Raw genomic sequence first — 21,748 nt, forward strand, 5'->3', positions numbered from 1 at the left:
TAATTTTATATTCTGAAAAGAAGCTCATGTTTATCTTTTCAATTGATGTAACTATTTAAGTATTAGTTTATTTTTCTAGTTAGGTAATTTATCAGTTTGATCTCAATTCTAACCTTCTTTTTAAGCCTTTATCCACACCTTTAACCCAAGCCCCGTTACAGCCCTTTAAAGACCTCTTGATTTGTGTATCACATCATTTTATAGTGGTGGAGATTTGATTTTCATGCAAGCTTATGGTAATAACTTTTCATGTTTGGCTTTTGAGTGCTTAATTTTTTAACCTTAAACACTTTGAGTGATTTGAGTGAATCTTTAGTAAGGATGTCAATTCTTGTTAATTTCTGAATTAGAAGTAATTATTTAGATAATGGGAAATACCTATGTTTTCATGCTTTTAATGTTAGACTTGGAGTGCTTGTGCGTTTAGTGCTCTTTTAGTTGAATTATCAATGTATGATTATTTGTGAAATTATGATAAAAAATTATTGATGAGAATTATGAATTGAGAAATTTTAATTTTAATTGTGAGTTGAGGATTTTGCTTGAGGACAAGTAAATGCTTAAGTGTGGGGATATTTGATAAACCATAAAAGTAACACATTTTTATCCCATACTTAGCATATTTTTGGATGGTTTATCATATAATTTAGTGAATTAGATGCTCCTAATCCCTTAATTTCATGTTTTATACTTAGGAGAGCATAGGGGAACAAAAGGAGTATAAAACGGGCCAAAAATGGGCTGATTGAAAGATCCACACGGCCAAGATGAATTCCACACGGGCTGAGCACACGCCCGTGTGAGCCACATGGGCTGGCCACACACCCATGTGGCAGCCCGTGTCGATATCGCTACCTGTTTCCCAAATACGCGAAAAAAGCCAAATTTTAGAGTTCCTGAGCATTCTAAAGTCTATATAAACACACTAGAAGCAGACCTAAGGGAGCACGCAGAGCAGAAAGCAGAAATTACTCGAAGGAAGCCGTTAGAATCATCTCAGAAGTAGATCCATGTCAAGATTGAAGATCTCCATTCAAATTTCTCTCGAAGTTTATTTGGGTTTTTCATGTCTTTTTGTTTTTCTAAATTTGAGATGTCTTCCTTTTATATTATGAACTAAATTCCCTAGATACCTAGGGAAGATGAAACCTAAGATGGATCTTATTATTTTATATTCTGAATTTAATGATAAATACTTGTTCTTGTTCTTAATTATGTGTTATTAATTCTTGCTTTAATATTTTTAGGATATTATTCCAAGTTTGATGTGCTTATTCAATAGAGCAAAAGTCCCTGTTTAGGAGTAGATCTCACATAATTAAATGGAGTTGCATGCAACCCTAGAAATAAGGTGACATAAATCTGCCGGATTAGAGTCAAATCTAATAAGGGAATCCATAGATCAAGTTAATACGACGATAGGGGTTTTAATTAGAAAGAGATTTTGATTAATCAACTTAGAGTCAGTTGTTCTTAGTCTTGAAAGAGATATTAACATAAATTAGGGATTTCTACAGATCAAGACAAGTGAATAAATCGTTTGATTCAGAGTCAGAATAATAAGTGAAGTCTAGGTGGATTCTTTCTTGGGTATTGCCTTTATTATTGGCTTATTCAATTATTTTCTTCACTCTCTGCCGCGTGCAGTAGTTAATTGGTTAGTTAATTTTAAATTAGAACAAATCCCTTATATTTTAGGCTAAATAATAGAAAGAAAGTTAATACTAGTACTTTTAGTCCTTGTGGATACGATATTCTAGACTCACCATAACTATATTACCATTCGATAGGTGCGCTTGCCTTAGTCGTGATCGTGGTCTAGTTTAGTGGCTCATAAAACGATCATGAATTGTTTTGGTGCTTGTTTAAGCCCATATAGATCTTTAACAAGCTTATATACTTTGTGCTCTTGTCCTAGAACAATAAATCATTTCAATTGTTCCATGTACACTCTCTCTTCTAATTCATCATTTAAAAATGTAGTTGTAACATCCATTTGGTGAAAAACTAAATTGTACATTGATGTAAGTGATATTAAGAGTCTGATCATAGCAAATCCTACTATTGGAAAATAGGTATCAAAGTAGTCAATTACTTGTTTTTGTGTAAAACCTTCGACTACCAACCTTGCTTTAGATTTATCAATGCTTCCATTGACCTTTATTTTCTTTTTGAAGATCCATTTTCAACCTGTTGGTTTGGCACCAGGTGAAAGATCAACTAATTTCCAAGTTAGATTTCTCATTATTGAATCCATCTCATTATTTATACTTTTTTTCCAAAAAGTAAAGTCTTGAGATTTCATTACCCCTTCAAATGTAATCGGATCAGGTTTTGTATTATAATAATAAGGATTTTATTGTCTATGTTTTCAAATTTTCTGTAATGCCCCAAAAATGTTAGTTATTGAATTATTAGACTTTTTCAAAAGTGATTAATCTCGTTCAGTGGTTAATTGTTGTGAGTAGTGTGTGAGAGGTTCTAGGTTCAAATCTTATTCCTTGGATTTTTGTTATTTTCTCTCAACTAATGATAGATTGAGCCTGTTGATTCAATGGTAAGGCTTTAGCTTACCCTTTAGTCTTGTGTTTGAATCCCTATGCATGCAAACAAGAATATTTTTGCTACATTCCTGCTTGTGCCGCCCATGTGGTAGAGTTTAGGTGGATTTTTAATTCTATGGAAATATGAAAAGGATAGAGTACTAGATTTATGGGGAAGTGGGTTGTTTTTTTTTTTTTTGAAAATTACAAAAATTTTTCCCAAAATCTCTCTCACTCCGTTTCATGTTTCTCCCCTCATTCCCAAAAACTATTGTCACTTTTCTACTTCTTCATTTTTTTTTTCATTTCAAGCTTCTCCCATTTTTCTTATTCGTCTTTCTTTCGCCAATTTCCCTTTCTTTTCTTCCTTTCCATTTGCCATTTCTATTGCATGATTTAATTCATTGGTGCATTTTGGAGTTTCAAAATTTCAGTAAGTGTTATGTAAGTTTGGTGTTTCGTTTCATTTAATTTTGCTCATTTGAGGGCTATTCTTGAGTAAGTTGTTTAAGAAATCTTTGGTTGGTTTTGATTGCATTTGTAACACTCTCTTTTGTATGGGAATCAGTTAGGTGAGGTTGGTGAATTACACGACTTACTTCCGAAAAATTAGGACTTTTGGAGGATTGCTATTTCTGTTTGGGTAAGTGATCGAATGCCGAGAGGTTAATTTTTGTTTTGTTAAGGCTTAGTGTTAGCAGTTGTGGCCGAATTAGTTACTTGGAATTAGTATTTTGTTACTAAAATTGGTCGTTTAAATGCTAATTTTAGGTTCCGAAATTCTCGTTGTGGGATTCGCATAAGAAAACATCCAGGCGTGTAACGAAAAACCTGAAAAATAACGAATGGTGTGATATCGAAAAGTGGATTGTCGACACCACACGATCGTATCGGCATCATGGTCTGGGTCAATTTGGTTGTGTGTTAGACCGTGTGGATCACACGGGCTAGGCCAGTTAGATCGTGTGGGCCACACAGGTGTGTGGGCTTATTTTTTGAAAATTTTGCTTAGGCCTGTATTGTTGTGTGATTCGTATTTAGCCACTCCGTAAGGTCCATACTATATAAATAGGACTTGAAATCATGATATCTGATAGTATATTACTATATGTAATATGGATATGGTATGTAAAATATATATATGATATGTATTCTGATAATTTTGATACATGTCTTATGTGAAAAGCATGCATGACATATGTACATATGATATCTGTTAGTGCCTGCATGAGCATTGGGGTGGGAATAATAATTAAAGAAGAGAAGTGTTGACAGTTTAATAATATGTCTTATTTGGTGGTTTAAAATCACATATATCTGTTATGATGGCTTGTCTATGTATCTGTTCAGGCAGTTTGTTTGCATTATTCTGAAAAGTGGCATACGCTCACTTATAGGTGTGTAGGGTTAAATGGGTATTTATTACCCTAATTGTTATGTAAGGATGGACAGAGATGGTGTGTAGTGGATGGATATAAGATCTATATCTATCTCTGAATTTGCATATATGTATCTGAATTTGTATTTGTTTTTGAAATTACACCTGTAACTGAATTTGATTCTATATTTGTAATTGATATGTTTGTTAGGTTGAGTTATACATTAAGCTCATAGCTCCCCCTTTAATTTGTTTTCTTCCCAAGTAATCAATAAACCTAGGATTGGACGACGTGTGGGATCTCAAAATTGGTTTCTAGTTTCAAACAGTTAAATTAAGGACTTTTTGATTAATTTAGACTGTTTGAAAATTTTGGACTCTATTGTCATTTTGTGGACTGTTTTTATGGTTTTGGCATTTTAATATACCTATATGCAAAACTAAATGTTTACAAGTCAAACCATGGTTTTCAAAACTTTATAACTTAAAAAATTTCGTTGCAAATCAAAACGTTCACTGAAATGTTTTTTTTTAAATAATGAAATAAACGGTTTTGCGAGGATTTTCTTTAAAGCTGGGAAACGAATTATCAAAGATCACACTATTATACCTTACGTTTTCAAATTAGATTTTTGGGCTTTTCTGGATTTTCAAATGAGTGGGCATAACTTTTCCAGATTCAGCCATAACGTTTAAGCCGGGTTTGGGGTATTACATTTTCCTTCTACAAGGAACATAAAGTAATCTAGTCCAAGAGTTCGTGCCTTTTTAATCTTTGTACTTCTTCTTAATTCTTGACAAGATTCATTATTATTATCAACTTGTTTCAAATGAATCCCATTCTCATTTGAAAAATGAGTTAATTGTTATTATTGTAGTTATCTTGAAATAGAACTAAATCTATTTTCATCAAAATTAGCATCTCTTAATTTAATAACAATATTAATTGAAATTGAATCATTTGGTTCAATTAGCATGAATCTATATATCTTGTAATTATGTGCATATCCTATAAATATGTATCCAATTCTTTTTTCACCTAACTTTTTATGTTTAGGTGTTGAAACTTTAGTAATATCTCTACAACACCAAACCTTCAAATAATTAAGGTTTGATTTCATTTTCTTCCACTATTCATAGGGAGTTACTTTAGTTTACTTATTAGAAACTTTATTCAATATGTGACAAGTTGTTAGAACCAGGAATGAAACCAAAGAAATTTTGATTGTGGGATCAACTTTTTTAAAATTAAAATATTTATAAAAGTCATATAAACTAATAAATAATATTAACCCTTGATAAGACAATGTATATGGCTAAACTCAACTTGGTTATTTTAATTTTTTTTTTGAATTGGTTTGTATCTCACTTTGTCTATTCACTATTTCTTTTTCTTGCTGATCTTCCTCTACTTTACTAGTAGACTTTTTATTTTAAAAAAATATGTTTCATTCCTATTAAACATTTTAAACAAATAAATCTAAACCTCAAACATAAAAGTTTTCATAAAGTTAACGTACAACTAATAATCTTCTTTCACAAAAATAAAAATCAATGAAGTGGTGTTTTGGTGTCATGAGAATGTAATATGTCAATTTTGAAACACAAAATTCAAAACAATCACACTAACAACAACAATTTATGAATAAGAATACCAAATTTCTAATCAATATTCAAGAAAATCAAGATTACATAAATACAATCAATTCATAATTTTTTGAAATACTTGTATTAACCAATCTCTAAAAATTATTACTCAATCAAGATTTTATATAAAATATATATCTCAAAATTATTCAATAAATAAAAAATAATCTTGCATAAATATCTTAATTTATCACAAGAAAAACAATAATCTTAATTTTTTTTGGAGATTAATAGTTTAAAAAGAAAATAAAAAAATAGTTACCAAATTAGAAAGACTACGTTTAGAAGTGTTAGAGATATTGATTATCTATCCAATAAAGATTCTAGAGAGAGTGAGGGAATAATAAAAATTTAAGAAAAAATTGAAAACTATTGAAAGAAAATAAAAGGGTTAAATTTTTTTTTTTGGAGTTTTAATGAGCGGAGAGTGATACATTTATTTTTGTATAAAATAATTCATTTTATAAACTAAATATTTTCAAAAATTTCGTGGGTAATTTTAAAATTTTTGTAGGATGAATTGTATAGATTATATATATATAGATTATTTTCACAATTCCTTGAGTGGCTCTGCTACTGCTAAAGCTTCTCTCTAAAAAATTTTGTCCAACACTTAAATTAGAAAATGCCCAGAGGTGGAGTAAGGTTTTTAATCGAGGCTCGATTTTAAAATATTTTTCAAGCTTAAAGATCATTTTTTCATAATTAAGCTGTCAAAAAAAAAAAAAGCTCATTTTACTATTTAAAATTAATAAAATATTAAAAATATATTTTTTTTGTTATTTTATACATTTTTATAATTAAGTTTAATTAAAATTATTTTATTTATTATTTAAATTAAATTCGGGCCGGTTTGACATACAAAAATCATTGCTCAAGCTCAACCCAATTCGAGCTAAGCGGGCTTCCTAACCCTTAGGCAGGTCTAACCTAAATATGGTAGTACTAATTTTATAATTTCAGTTAAGACTACTTTTCCTTTTAGCTACACATTTTTGTTGTGGTGTGTAAGGGGCTGAAACTTGATGGATGATTTAATGGAATAAAAATAAATTGGATTATAATATTCTCCACCTCTATCTAATTTTAAGCACTTAATGGATGATTTACACTGAAACTCAACTTCAAATTTATAAACTTTAAATTTATTTAGAATAATCATTAATAAAAGTAAAAAATATTTCTTCTCAGTAGGAGTACTATGCATGTCACGTAAATCACTATGTATCAAATCAATAATTCTTGTTTTCTTTTTAACCTTGGGGAAAGGGTTTCTAATAATTATAGTCAACATAATATTGATTTTGAACATACCATTAATATAAGTTTGAAACCAAACTTATTAAATAGACTTCTAGACACAAAATTCTTCCTAATTTTTTGTACATAATATATATCATTAAAAGTTAAAATCTTTCCAGAAGAGAATTTTAGTACGACAAATTCTCTTATTTTTTATTGCTGCGGTGGAAGAATTTTTCATATACAAGTCATTGACATATTTACATTGAGTGACTTTGTGAACATGCCTTTTCAATACATATGTTTAGTTGCTCCAGTATCAATCCACATGCATTATCAACTTGTGTTGTATTAATTCAGAAATCATGACAAAAAACTTTTCATTATTTTTAGCTTTAGAAGAATTATTCTTCTTTAAAAATAAACATTTATTCTTGAAATATCCTGGCTTACCTCAATGGTAGCATGAGGCTTTTTGTTTCTTCTTAAACTAAGGTGCTCTAATACTCTACTTGAACTTTCTCTTGGATGGTTTAGTAGTTTATCTTTTCTCTGTAACATGCACTTTAACATTTTCAAAATCTAAGTTTTGATATTGCTTTCTACATTCTTCTTCAATGTGAACATGACTTGCCAAAGCTTCAAGAAATACTTTCTCCTTCTTATGTTTTAGACTTCTTTTAGAGTCTTTCTAAGATGGAGGAAGTTTGTCTATAATGGAGGATACAACAAGCATTTCATCTATATTCATATTATATTTGCTTAAATTGATTCAACAATTTTTCAGTATCACGAAGTATTCCATAATAGAACAACCATCAATGATGTGATAATTATTGATATGACTAAAAAAAAATTTCTTACTTGTAGCATCTATGGTCATGTACTTTATCTCCCATTTGTCCCATAGTTTCTTACCGGTGATTTCGTTCTGGTAGGTGCCGAACAAACCATCGAATAAAACATTTAATATGTGACTTATGCACATGTAATCAACATTATCTCATTTTTGCCTTTCTCAAGTTGTGGAAGCATTCATTTTCATTCTCTTTTGATCCAAGAGTTTCCAAAACATAAACAACCTTCAAATTGATAGTAAAAAGTGAATCTTTTTCGGTTATCGTTGAAAGTTGTTACCATCAAACCGATTAAACTTGACAAAATTGAAAGAAAACTTAAAATTGATCAATTCTAGTTCTATTCAAAACGATTTTAATAGCTTCTAGTATCCAAAACATCTTCTACCGGTCTGTTTGTATCGTGTGAGTTGGTCAATTCTATAAAGACCAATAAAAATGAAAATCCAAAAAAAAATATTTAGAAGCTATTAAAATCATTTTAAAAAAAAATTTAATCAATAAAGTAAATGTTTAGTCCGTTTATACGTCATTTTGTAATTTTTCTTTTACTAATTTTTCTGAAATTTTAAAAACAATCTTAATGATTAATAATTTATAGAAACAAGAAATGCAACCAATTCCACCTTCGGTCCAATTCAATTTTTCTACCATTAACGATGTCAACTCTCTTAGCCAGGCCAGCCTGCTGCATGCTCCCGCTTCTTCGCATGTTTGGTTACGGTTTATTTGAACAGTCGACCTAGTCGGTTCTTTGAATGTATTTTACTGCAACTGTACTGCGCTTTTGCAATTTGCATGCATTCGTAATAATTCTAAACTTTGACAGATATTATGTTCCCTTACGGTTACTAACATATTAAGATGATAACAAGTATACGGAACCATTGAACAAAAAAGCAAGTACAGGGGATCTGACATGAAGAGTTAGCTGCTCCTCCTCCTCTGCATCATACTTCTTACACGTTGCAGCACACGAACAAATTCATTAAACAAAGAGAAGTCAAAATCTGGCAGTGTATCCTCTTCTGTACTCTTCATGTTTGAGTTTTGACAAATTACGAAGTCAATACTACCTAACTTATCTATCAAGCTCTCCAGTCTTCTACTTGTTAGCTTCTGGATGTCTTCTATGATCACCAACTCACCAGTTTGTCCCGTGTTTTGCCACCAATTCCGAAGGATCTTTTGCTTAGCTTCCGAAGTCTCTACAGCCACAACACCTTTTAAGTGAATGCCAAGCCGATGTAGAGCAATTGCAGCCCCACCAATGCCACTGAAAACAGATAACATTGTTAACCCTCCAGGATAAATTGGCTTCAATACTGAGAGATGATAACCCAAAGTGTCGGTTTGGAAAGATTGCTGGAGTAAGTGTAGCCTGTGAGTCAAGTCATTCTCCAAAGGTTGAGTGTGGTCCGATGGGTAGCCTAGTATGCGCTCCCAATGTTCAGGCTGCGCAAGGCAAAGCTTGTATAGACCAACCCATATGAGATTTGATATTTGGCATTGACGAAGAATATATTTTTGTTGATCTGATGAGAGTAATCCTCGAGAATCAGCTAACATGTTCCCAAGCCTAGCACACAGCTTTGATGCTCCTAGAACTTCAGACCCCATGCAATTCAATTGTTTCCTTGGATCCCAAGATGGCCACCACTTCTTTGTATTTGGTATTGCATCCTGTATGGTCAATGGTGACTTCGGAAGGATGTGAAACCTATTTTCAGCGGGAAGATTGTGCACATAGCCTTCATTTCTATTAAAAGCCGAGAAAGACTGAGTGTTCACAAATTCAGGCTCGATCCCGTATAAGAACTGTGAAATCTTGACCCAACCGTCGTAAGGCAAGTTGACAACATTTCCATACAAAAAATATGGTGGTTTTGCTACCACCTTGTTCACACTCTTGCATGAATTGGATTTGACAGGTCTGGGTACTTCAAAACTAGGAATAACATTAGGGTCTATTTTCTCTTCAAGCCATGGTGGATCAATGAAAGAACTTGCATTACCTACATGGTCTTGCTTTGGCCTTTTCCCTTCGCGTTTTTTCTCATTAAGAGATTGCTTCATCTGAGGATTAGAAATAGGGATGCCATCAAGACTCTCTTCTTTTGGTCGTTTCCCTTTGGAAGAAGATTCCCCGAGGTTGATATTTCCTGACTGAGGAACAGGAGTTGTACTGCAATCCTCTGTTTCAATATCTTCTCTCTCATTCACATTATGTATCAACCCACTGCCTGAAGCTGCTGATTTTAACTGCAATGACAATGTAAAAGTAACTTGACTATGAAAACTGCCCATAACATGGCAGAAGAAAAATAAGTAATAAGTTATTACGAATAAATAAAGAGCAAAATGTAAACAACTTCTGCATAGTACTTTCCTTTCTTTTGAGAATTTCAATGAATGCAGAACAATTCGTATTATGCACCGAAAATGGAGCATATCAACTAATAAATTCAACATCAAACACTACAGTGCACAAACCTTTTTACTTTCAATATAGCTACGAGAAAGATGACCAGTGAACATTGCATCTGCAAGCTCTGTGATTGGAACATCGGAACCTGCAATTTCAAACAATTTAAATAAACACAGATTGTCCTAGACTCCATTACTGTTAAAACTCTGAAGAGCATCTCAGAAAAGCTTGTCTTGCAATTACTGTTAAAACTCTAAATGCATTTTTTATCTCAAACTAGATACAGGAAATGATACTCTACAGATCTAAACAACATAACCAGCTGAGGATTAAGAATATAGAGTGTGCTTTATACATTTATGAAATCTAGATGCCAAATGGCACTCATTATCACTCAAAAGTTGTCAGAATAACAACTAACCGAACTTCTCAATTGCTATTGAAACCTCGTTCTCTGAGAAACCCATCTCAAGCAAGGAAAGTGTCTTCTCCATAGTCCCAAACAGTGTTTCATTAGTAGCATTCTGGTGATCATATGGTCAAGTTATTTGCTATTCGTGAAATGCAGTGAAACAATAAAACCGCAATTTAGTTTACTCAAAACAATATAATAAATATATTCATGCTACCAGGAATGGTATATACAAAATATATAAGACCATCACCAATCTCATTCACGGTTTGAACCGGTGAAATGAAAAACTAGATAACAAAAATTGTAACAAGAAAACACCCCAGACAAATTAGTATAACTAAAATGATAATTAAAAACCTGATCGTTTTCTTCCTCACAGCTAAGTGAATCTACTGATTCCTCAAGTTTTTCTGCTATTTGAGCAGCGGTAATGAAGTCCACTAATTCATTTATTGGAGCATCTTCACCTGAAAATGGAAATGGTGAAAAAAGGACAACCTATATAACTAAACCTCAAATAAAGTGACTTATTCACTCTTCTCCTTTATTGAAGTTCCAAAAAGAGATACGAGGAAAAGAAAATAATGTGTTGAATGACAGCAGTGATTGAACCCAAAGTGCAAAAACGTAAGTAGAAAAAAGAGCATTTGAGAGTAAAAAGTAATATGCTTATAGAAAATTGCTACAAACCAAGCTTTTCCAATGCAAATTCAACTTCATCTACAGAAAAATTCATCATTAGTAAAGATGCTCTTTTGTCAATAAGATCTTCATCAAATACATCTACATCTGGCTCCTGAAATAAAATTTAAAAAGGAAGGCAAAAAAGAAGAGAAAAGATGGCAGATAAGATATATTGTTTAAATTTAACTGAAAAGCATAAAGTACAAATTCTGTTAAAGATTGACACAAATAGCACCGAGAAAACTTGTGCATTGAGCAATTATTAAAATATCCAAACCCACTAATATATGTAAGAGGGAAGAGGGAAAGAATCTGGCTCCACAAGGGCACAAAAGACAGAAAGGGAAAGAATTAGTCCCAACCAAAGGGATCATAGCAAATTCATAATCTGGTCTTGCTCTCAAAGCCAATTGTAGCCTCACCTATGAATTTCACAAATATCCCAAAATAATAATTTTTTGGAACATTTTATACTGAATAGTCTCAATTGGATTGATTTACTATTGTCTAAAAAGCCAGAAACTTCAAAGTTCCATAGATATCTACTCAAATAATCTCATGAAATAGAGTAATTAGTATCATTCATATCACAATGCTCAGGTCAACCTCTTTCTTTCTTTTCATCTTTAACACTATATAAGAAAAGGGGAGCGGATGTAACATGATCAATTCCAATCTATGGAATAAGACTAACTAGATAAGTATTGAACAAGGAACTATAAGCAACAACGAGTAACATGCCCAAGACAAGGAATATGGACCTATTTAGTCCAACAGAAAAAACAAGAAGATCTATTAGCGGCAAGTTACCTCTTTTGGTTGTATATAATTGGCAATTTGTGGATAATCGCTTGCATCCTTGTCAACAAACAAGCTATTGAGATAACCTGATGACTGAGATGCCTTTTGAGTATCCTATTTCATTCCATGGAAGGCCACATATAGCTGTTACGAGTTTGCATCTTAAAGAACAAAAGAAGTTCATTTCACTTGAAACTGCAAATTAGCCACTAGCAACATGGTTGAGCTCATGATGCCGTATGCATCTCAGTTCTCAGCATTCACAAACAACAAAGGAACTGTGAGAGAGAGACGATGATGATGAAGAAAGATATTCACAAAGACCCCTAAAAGGTTTAGTTATACCAAAAAGAAATTCACACATAGAACTGAAACAAAGTAGAGTGTTTCTTCGATAAGTTCTTCTCCAATGCCAAATGAAAATCTGACAGTTTACACTATAGTGTCTTTTACTTACAGAATATTCAGTAAGAGTCTCCAGTAACAGGTCAGCATCGTCTTCACCTGGTTAAAGAGAAGATGCTAATAAGAAATAAACACTATCATTTCTAATAAACTAGAAAGAAATTAGTGGCTTTTCCTTTGTCTCTAATGATACTTTATGATATAAATATCACACATTCAATGTCTCCCAACCATTCTCACCAAGGCTCAAATAGGATAATTGTTTATGCATTACATACCCTTTTCTTGAATGACTTTATCAACGAGAGCTGGTAAAAATCCCATCCCAATGAAAAATGATCTGACATTGCTTCCTGATGAACTTGCAACATTGTCCTGAAATCAAATAACAGAAGAGAGGCGAAATAGAAGTTTCAGACATAAAGGGAATCTAAGTGAATGTAAAGAACTCTGCTAAATTTAAAGCCCATTTACCTACCTACCAACATAAACATACATTACAGTAAACTCAGAATTTAAGATATTGAAAGTAAACTGTAGGAAGAGGTACCATAAAATGAAGAGGGGAGAAATCTTTATGCTACCCTAAGTAACAGAGATTACAAGGAAATTACTATTAAAAAGGAGAGTAAAAGTGGTATCATACCCCAACATGCTGGGAGTAGAGTGCATCCTCAGGGAAATCAAAATCCAACATTTCAGGCTTCGGCACTATCGGGGTTTTCCCTTCCTGAGAGGAACTTTTCCCATTCATATATCTCGACATGGCGATGACTCCTTTAACAGGATAGAACTATGGGTATCGATCAAATGCTGCTAAGAAGTACATGCAGTTGTAGATCAGCCTTCAAAATAATTAGGGGAAAAAGAGGAGCAAATCAATCATGTTTATGCAATACAAGAACTACTAGTGTGTCGAATTTTCCTCTTTTTAAAAAATTGAAAAAAAGAAGAAGCAAAACCTCGTAGCAAATGGTTTCAAAGAGACGAACTTAGCTGAAAAAAAGAGGAAAGAGGGTAAAAGAAAAATATGAGTGATGAGATGAAGTTCAGTTCCACTATAGCTGAACCGATGGCCGGGAAAAGAAAAGCGGCCTGCGGAGGAGGAGGAGAAGGAACATAAAAATACAATTTTAAAAGAAAAGAGGGTAAATACGAGAGAATTAATATTAATTAGGAAATTAGGGGTTTTTTAAAGTCATTTTTTAAAAGAGAAACTGAAAACGAGTATTGGAAAAAACGTTTTTTATTTCGGGTTTGATTCGTCTTCTAATTATATTTTTCTTTTTTATTTATGTTATTTCATTTATTTATTATTTTTAATTAATAAATATATTAATTTTTTATTTTTAATTCATTTTTAATTAATAAATCATTTTATTTATATAAATAAAATAATAAATATGTAATTATATATAAAATTATATATTATTGTGTTAAAAATACTTTTTAATTAATATTTTTTTATTTGTATAAATAAATTAATAATTATATAATTATATAATAAAATATATAATTTTTATGTTTATCATTGTGTTAAATATATTTATTTTATAAAAAAAATTATTTATATAATAAAAATAAGGGCCTAATTTGCCAATTAACTTGAAAAAAGGACAATTTTTTGCTAATGCTCCCGAATTGTAAGGGTTAAATAGTAATTTAATTTTTTTATTTCAACTTCAAATCTTAAATGGTTAAAATTTGTCAGAAATCCCTGTACTTTTCAAAAACTAGAAAATTAGTCTTTGTATTTTTCAAATTTTAAAATTAAACTCTAATTGTTAACACTACTGAGTTCTTTGTGTTAAATTTATTGTTGTGGTATTTTTTAAATAAAAAAACACTCACTTGATAACCATATAATTAAAAATAATAACTTTATAATTAACTTAAATTTAACAAAAATAATTTAAAATGTTAAAAATTAAATTAAATTTTTGAAATTTGAAAAAGCAAAGAGACTAAATCCCATTAAATAAAAGTAAAACAACAAAATTTTTAATTTTTAAAAAGTATAATAACTTCTATCACATTTTAACCACCTTAAATTTATTTAGGTTTGTTTGTTGGGTCTAAAGTAAATATATCACATATTCTAATAATTACACTTTCTTATAATCATATAACATATAAATATTACAAAGTTTAGTTGAAAAGCCTATGCCACGTGAATTATTTATATTTTAAATTATTTAATATTTTTTAAAATTTTATGATTAGTTAAAAAAATTATCGATACAAAAATATAGTTTTCATCATTTATCTTATCTAATCTTTTATTATTCTAAAAAATTTTGATAAAAAATTTTATTGTGTCATTTATCTTCAATATAATTTTTAAAATTTTTTAATAAATTAATAAAATAAGAAATACATATAATTATGAAATTTAAAAAGTTAATCTTAACTCCACATTAAATAAAAAACACTCTCATTGTTCACTTTTATAAATAAGTTTCAATTAGAGTTGTTCATGGTTCAGCTCACCTAGTCTGACTCGAAAAATAAGAGGATTTAGGGAAAATATAATTCTAAAAAATAGGCTTGGGTAAAAAAAGGCTTGTTTAGAAAATGAGTTAAGCCACAAGTAAGAATTTTTGGCCCAAATGTAGCTCGTCCCGAATTTGCAATAGAAAAACCCTGCTATTTTGTTTGGTTTTTTTTTTTCATGTTTTGCTTATGTTTTTCCACTTTTTGTCATTATTTTACTATCATTTCACTATTATGTTGCTACTATTTTATTGTTAATTTTTGGATATTATATATCACTCGTTTTATTATTAGTTTTGCTATTATTTTAAAGATATTTGTTTGTGAAGTTGCACTTATCTTAGTATTATTTAAGTATAAAGACTTTTTTTAATTTATTTTAAATTTGTTGGAAAACGATTATTTTAATTTTTTTTAGTTTATTTCATGTATTATATATTTTTAAATTTTTATATAGAAAAATAAAAAAATTTAATACGGATGGTCCGGATTAGCCCGAGCTCGAGTTTTAACTTTTTTATCCGAGCTGGGCTTGGACAAAAATTTAAACCAATTTTTTGAGTCAGGTCGAGCCCAATCCTATCAATTGGGCCTAAAACTTTGTTAGGGCCTAACCCGATCTGACACGTGGACAACTCTAGTGTCTATTTATTCACGATATTTTCCTAAACTTTTTAGGTAGTGCTTAGAAAGTCACCTAATAAATGGATTTGAGTATAATCTCAATTATACTTTCCAATTCTTGAGAGGTGAGAATTGGAGTAATTACACCCGAATCTAATTTTAAAAAATTATTTTTATACAAGTTATAAAAAAATATTATAAACATGAACATGTATGAGTGTTTGAGATGGTTATGACAAAAAATTTTCTTAAATTATTTTATTAAGTTATCAAAAAAAATTATATTATTTAAAACTTAAATTTTTTGTAAAGTTATGGTAAAAAAATTTATAATGTTATAAAAGTGTTATAAAATATTTATTTATAAAAAATTATAGAAAGAAGTCTGAACATAACTTATTTATTTATCTATGTTATATATTATAAAAATAATATACTTATTTAAAAAAATTATTATAAATTTTTTTATCACAACTTATACTTATTTGAAATAACTTTTTAAAGTTATGAAAAAAATTATATTATTTATAAGAAGTGTTATGAAAAGTTATAATTTATATTTTTTAAAATATCAATTACAATTAAAAAGGCATAATGATTTATTTGGCCTTTTAACTTCACAAAAAAATTATTTTAATATTTTTTTGCCTTTTTTAGCTCTTAAACTTGTGTTTTTTGTCAAATCACCTCAAAATGGATGAAAAAATTTTCACTTTGCTAGCTTGACAAACACATGGATCACGTGGATTTTATGTAAGCAATTAATTAAAAACTAAAAATACAGAAAATATATAAAAATATTTTAAAATTTTAAAATTATTGAATTTATTAAAAAGTATAATTTTTTTAATATTTTTATTTTAAAAAATTAATTAATTTCTAACATGACATATATGTGATCTGCTATGTGAATGCCACGTCAGCAAAGTTCTTAGTCGTTACTACAATAATTAATCTAAATGCGATCGCAGCCAATCACCCTACCTTCAGGCAGAAGAAAAGTTGACATAAATGTCTGGAAAGAGGTGTGTGATATGAGCTCCCCAACAAAGATAAAATAAGTGCATATGTGGAGAATAATAACAAATGCACTTCCAACAAAGACTCAACCTTAGTATTGAAGGAATTTTGATCTCTTAAGAGAAAAGTTTACTGTCATTTTGCAAGGATCAACAGATTCCCTCAATAGATCTGATATTGGACTCAAGATGTCTATGCTTGATCTTGTGACTGAAATTTATCTCACTTCCGTCCAGAGTCTCATCAAATTCATGGTGAATGCCTTCACCAATCGCACAAATTCATATCTTGCGTTTGGTGAAAAATGAACTCATACCCTTCGGCATGGAACCACTTGATCTAGATAAAAAATGATAAAAAGTAAAGTAAATAGTACACGTACTAAAGAAGAAAGAGTACACTAGGGAAACACAGGTACAACTATCTTATCTTTTGTAAAAGGAAAGGGAATTCTTTGTATCAATAATCGAAATGCAAAATGTAAAAGATTACACTGTATTCCCACTTATTCCGAGACAGAAGGCAAGAGCACTTCCACCCAAACAAAAATCTAAAACACGATCTCACTATATTTTTTAGTGTAGATGGATTCGAAACCCAGCTTAAGTAATTAAAGGGTTGAGAAACAGCAAAAGCTGACCTGAACAAGTATTTATAGATTAACCAGCCTGCAACAATGAAAACGATGATACACTCAGGTTTACAACAATCAAGATTGCCACCATAACTACACCTGGTTGAAGTATGTTCCAGCCGAAAAATAAGCCCCAGTTAATTATAAGCCTCGGCACGATCAAGTACCCCTTTTAGAAGACACACCCCCTTCATCAAGCTGTGGGGTCTTGGGATTAAGAGGAATAGTGCCTACTGTTAAAAAACCAGATGAGTCAGTAAATTTATTGACTTTTACCGTCACTGATCCTATGTTTACCACCTCAACAGCATCACTTTTTGTAGCAGCATCTGTAGAGATTTTAGACTCATCCTGCTTCAGATTTATGCTGAGTGAACTAATCTTTAAAGTAGATGCATCATCTTTACCTTCAACTGCAATTTGCTCTGAACTTTCATTCATCCTTCTAGCATTAGTCCTATCACAATCTGTAGAAACAGGCTGAGTAGATGAAGGAACAATTGTTCTCAATCGTTCAGGATCACTTTGCTTGGTACTTCTCTCATGTTCATTCAGGAGTAGCTCAACATGGTTTAGCTTATTGACAGGATCAAATGCAGGTGCTAGGACTGGGTTCTCAATGCTTTTAATTAGCTGCATGGCTTTCTCTTCCTGCATGATTCTCTGACGATTTTCATAGTACATAAAGTCATCAAGTAGAGAAGTCTTCATCGCATGATTTTTGAATACTTTCAGCATCTCCATACCTTGCTTGTACATTATCTGCAATTGACAAAACATTTATAAGAAACAAAATAACAGAAAGATCTCATCAAGATCATAAACCTGGAGAAAACAATTCAAAATTCACAAGCTCAGGTAGCAATGTCAGGACAGAGGAAGCAACGTTTCAAGAGAATAGCAAACCAATTTTAATATTATTGTTTGCCTTCAATTAGAGAAAGCTAAAGCTCTGAACATACCTCTTGCGTATCCCTGCTATTAGTCACTGGCTTGTTTTCATTGTTGCCTAATATGATGTGTCTAAAATGGCTGTTGGGAACATCTTTAATGATGTGCCACTTGACAGGGAAGCTTCCGCTCCACTTATCTTGCTGCCAAAAATCCATATCCTTCTGAAAGTCAACTGGACCAATCATCTCTGCTACGCCACAAAATTGTCCACTGACATTAACCTGTGTGACAAAGTACCATATTAGAGTAGTTAATGAATACCAGAAATAACAGAGACCTTCTAGTTGACAAAAAATCAGGAATAGCATAAAATCAACTAGTCCCCTAATATCCCAAACAGGTATAGAACTCACAGAAAAGAAGAGGAAGATGGGGCAGCCACTAGGTTTTCCTGCAGCTATTTTCTGTGCATCTTCAAAAGCACTGTCCAGTTTCCTATTCCCATGGGGTGTTGAAGACCAGACATTATATTTAATGCTCTTGTGTACATCATCCTCACTATACGATTTTATTACAAAAAACTTTGCATCAACATAGTCAATTGGAAAATCATCCTTGTTATATTGGTCAGTATAGATAATAATGTTTCCTTCAGCATCGCTATTTCCTGCTTTACTTGTGTAGGCTTTAACCATGAGTTGATTTTTTGATCGGTTGGTTCTAGGGCCTCGATTCTGTTCAGCCCATGAATCCGGGGATCCATGTGCATCATTGAAAACTCTGCTAACATGGATCTTGGGTCGCAGTCTATCAAGCACACCACGTCCAGGTGAACTTGCACCATAGTCAGAAATGGTATTACCAACAGGAAGATCTGTTTTTAGTTGATTACGGTAAGGTGGGAGTTTCCCACCAGGAATGTTGCCAATGGACTGAACGGATCCAGAAGCAACTCTAACCTGCAAACATAATTAGCAATGAGAACCGTAGAACATGCCATTCAGAGCAATGACATAGCATTTCCATGAAATTTCAAGAAACTCCAATTCAATGTGAATTAGAAGCAATGCAAATGTACCTGATGAGCACGTGCTGAAGCTGAACCAGAACTAGCAGAAATGCTTTCCTGGATAGCATAATGCTTACTTTGTCCATCTGTCACCCTACTCATGGAATCTGCCCGATTTGGAGCAGATTTTCTGGAAGTGGCTGCAGATGCCGAAGCAAGGTTATATCTCACGCCCCTTCCATCAGGTCTAGTACCAATTGAAGCATGAGTATCTAAAAAAGAGTCTGTTGAACTACTTGGAATGCCATCTGGTTGAATGAGAACGGGAACATAAGCAGTTGGTGATACAGGGTTCTGATAAGGAGGAAAGGGGTAATATTGTTGTGCTCCTACAAATGGGCCATCACCCATCACGGCACCAGGTATATAAGGATTGTATGGGTTGTATGGAGACTGTGCATATCCATAGCTAGGTGTGTAATATACATAAGGCAAAGGTTCAGTTTGGGCACCCTGAAGAAGAGAAAGCATGCCTTCAGCAAATTTAGACACGATAAATAAGATAGAAGCAACTTATCTTGGATGCAACATCCGACTATGAAAGTGTATCAATTATAGAATTAGAAAGATTAGTTTGCCCACCGCAAATTGGACATCTGGACCATCTGCACTAAAAATATTCTGGTGGTCCTCCCATTCAACGGGTGATTCAAAACCTATCCAATGACAATCAACGGTTTTCATTTGAGATTTTGTAAGTAATAGTAACACCATGTAAAATACAATTGAAGCATTTAAATTACCTGTACAATAATATCCATAGTTGGTAGCTGTAGGGTAGTACATTCCCTGATCAATAACGATCTCAGGGGCTCCTTCCTGGTACATAGCTTCTACTTGTTCAAGAAGTGGACTTGTGTTGTGGGTTTAGCAGAGAATTTTGAATCTGAAATCCAATGAACCATTAGTCATTGGTAATACAGTTATACATACAAGAAAAAGTGAAAATGGACAAGCCTATTATTGAGAAACAAATCTCAAGTAAAACCTTTTTTCCCTTCCCAAGCTTACATGGGAAGGGAGAAAACAACTCATAGTATAGTCAGTAGCACATATCAGAGCAACAATACCTTAATTAAAAGAGTCAATCAAAAGAGATGATAAGATAATCAAAAAGGGGAATCCTATAAGCAAACCACATGGTCAAGAAAGAGGCTTCTATCTTGGTCGGTCAAACCCAAAATCCCCCATGAAACGAACAAAAAAGAATGAGAAAACAATAGAGAAAAACAAATGAAAAGGTGACCAATGGCATACACCAAACTGAAGCAGATTCCATTTAGCTATTAAGATTTGGAACTAAAGAGGGAATAAGAAAAGGAGGGGAAACGCGTCATAAGTCAGCAACTACTTAAAACACCCCAAAACAACAATTGAAATTCTCAAACTAGTTGAAGAAATCCCAACACTCGAAGAATCAAATACCCTTCCAAACACACGCATTCATATAATAAGCCCAACCATAACAGCAGAAAACCAAGTTGCAAATCAATCTTTAAGGAATAATTTCAAGTTTTCAGGTCTCCAGTTATAGTAAAAGGGGGGGGGGTGGGATTCAATCAAAGCAAATCAAGTTCGAAGATAAAAAAAAAAAGTAAAAAGGGGGCTTTACGAAGAGAGAATTCTACCGGAAAAATAAAAGAATCAAGCCTTGGTAGACCTGGAAAGTCGCTCCAAAGAAAATTCGTGCAATTTATAGAGACAGAAATGGGTTTTCTGCGACATTTCCTTCGATTAGAAACCCTAACCCCATAAAATAATAATATAATAAAAAAGGGAAGGTAATAGGACACTTGAAAACGGCGGTTTTGATGGTGTGGGATAAAAGAGAAAACCAGAGAGAAATAGATTGACGATAAGGGTCACAAGTGGTTTCGTTAATATCGAGATTGTCACTCTCTTGAAACGTCGTCAGTTGGTTTCAACTTCTAAACTTACGACCCGTGACGGTTTTGAGATGACAGTCCAATTATGTTTTTTTGAAAAAGGGCAAGAAAATGCTTGCCGACACTGTTTTATGAGAATGGGATTGGTTGGTCACTGATGGATGTATTAAAATATTGAGAATGAGGAAACAGTAAATTCCAATTGGCAGCCTATAGGCAAATAGCCCCAATAGGTATCATCAAATATTAATTGATATTCATTTCTGTATTAGTTGGTGTAATTTTGTCAATGTACCAAATTCAAATCTACTATAATTATATATAAAGTTTGAAACCGAAGTTTAAATCAAAATTAATTGGCACAAAATTTTTTTAAAAAGGACAGCAGAATTTTCTTTTCCGCGTGCCCATTTAATAAAAAAATTTTACTTAATTGAGAAGATAGTAGTGAATACAAAAAATATAGCGTTAAAAATCTGAATCTGATTATTATTTCGAGAATACCTTCTCATGTTCTGGGTGATTTGATTCAACTTAAAAAAGGGATATTCATGAAGGGGAGGGGGTTTGAGTAGAAATATAAATTTGAAAAATATATTTAGATAAAAAATAAAGTACATTTAAAAAATAGATTGGACCTCGGGTAATATTTTTTTTACCTAAGCCTGACTTGAATATGTAAAATAAAAAATAGTTTTTTGACTTTTTTGTTATTTTTTTTCACTATT

The 21,748-nt window shown here is 31.8% G+C and overlaps 2 protein-coding genes across 6 annotated transcripts; both read right to left on the reverse strand.

Annotated features, from left to right (window-relative positions):
- Window positions 1-8,447: 8,447 nt before the first annotated feature.
- On the reverse strand, window positions 8,448-13,662 carry LOC107951605 (probable inactive DNA (cytosine-5)-methyltransferase DRM3). Of its 2 annotated transcripts, none has more exons than XM_016886700.2 (10): window positions 13,363-13,662; window positions 13,047-13,213; window positions 12,679-12,775; window positions 12,453-12,499; window positions 12,005-12,109; window positions 11,201-11,306; window positions 10,868-10,977; window positions 10,517-10,619; window positions 10,161-10,240; window positions 8,448-9,929 (listed from the first exon to the last, which is right to left on the reverse strand). In XM_016886700.2, the coding sequence occupies exons 2-10, from the start codon at window positions 13,164-13,166 to the stop codon at window positions 8,595-8,597; spliced, it is 2,103 nt and encodes a 700-aa protein (XP_016742189.1). In that variant the 5' UTR covers window positions 13,167-13,213; window positions 13,363-13,662; the 3' UTR covers window positions 8,448-8,594. The 2 variants fall into 2 exon arrangements, with proteins under 2 accessions (XP_016742189.1, XP_016742191.1); XM_016886702.2 differs by having other exon boundaries at window positions 13,047-13,216; window positions 13,363-13,554.
- Window positions 13,663-16,967: 3,305 nt separating this feature from the next.
- On the reverse strand, window positions 16,968-20,994 carry LOC107951606 (YTH domain-containing protein ECT2). Of its 4 annotated transcripts, none has more exons than XM_016886706.2 (8): window positions 20,763-20,994; window positions 19,878-20,020; window positions 19,717-19,790; window positions 19,144-19,587; window positions 18,479-19,024; window positions 18,134-18,346; window positions 17,579-17,933; window positions 16,968-17,404 (listed from the first exon to the last, which is right to left on the reverse strand). In XM_016886706.2, exons 2-8 carry the CDS (start codon window positions 19,960-19,962, stop codon window positions 17,331-17,333), a joined length of 1,791 nt encoding a protein of 596 aa, XP_016742195.1. In that variant the 5' UTR covers window positions 19,963-20,020; window positions 20,763-20,994; the 3' UTR covers window positions 16,968-17,330. The 4 variants fall into 4 exon arrangements, with proteins under 4 accessions (XP_016742195.1, XP_016742194.1, XP_016742192.1 ...); XM_016886705.2 differs by having other exon boundaries at window positions 16,968-17,500; XM_016886703.2 differs by having other exon boundaries at window positions 16,968-17,933.
- Between the last annotated feature and the right edge of the window lie 754 nt (window positions 20,995-21,748).

The sequence above is a fragment of the Gossypium hirsutum genome, chromosome A02 (genome assembly GCF_007990345.1).
Source record: "Gossypium hirsutum isolate 1008001.06 chromosome A02, Gossypium_hirsutum_v2.1, whole genome shotgun sequence".
In the NCBI taxonomy this organism is placed as follows: domain Eukaryota; kingdom Viridiplantae; phylum Streptophyta; class Magnoliopsida; order Malvales; family Malvaceae; genus Gossypium; species Gossypium hirsutum.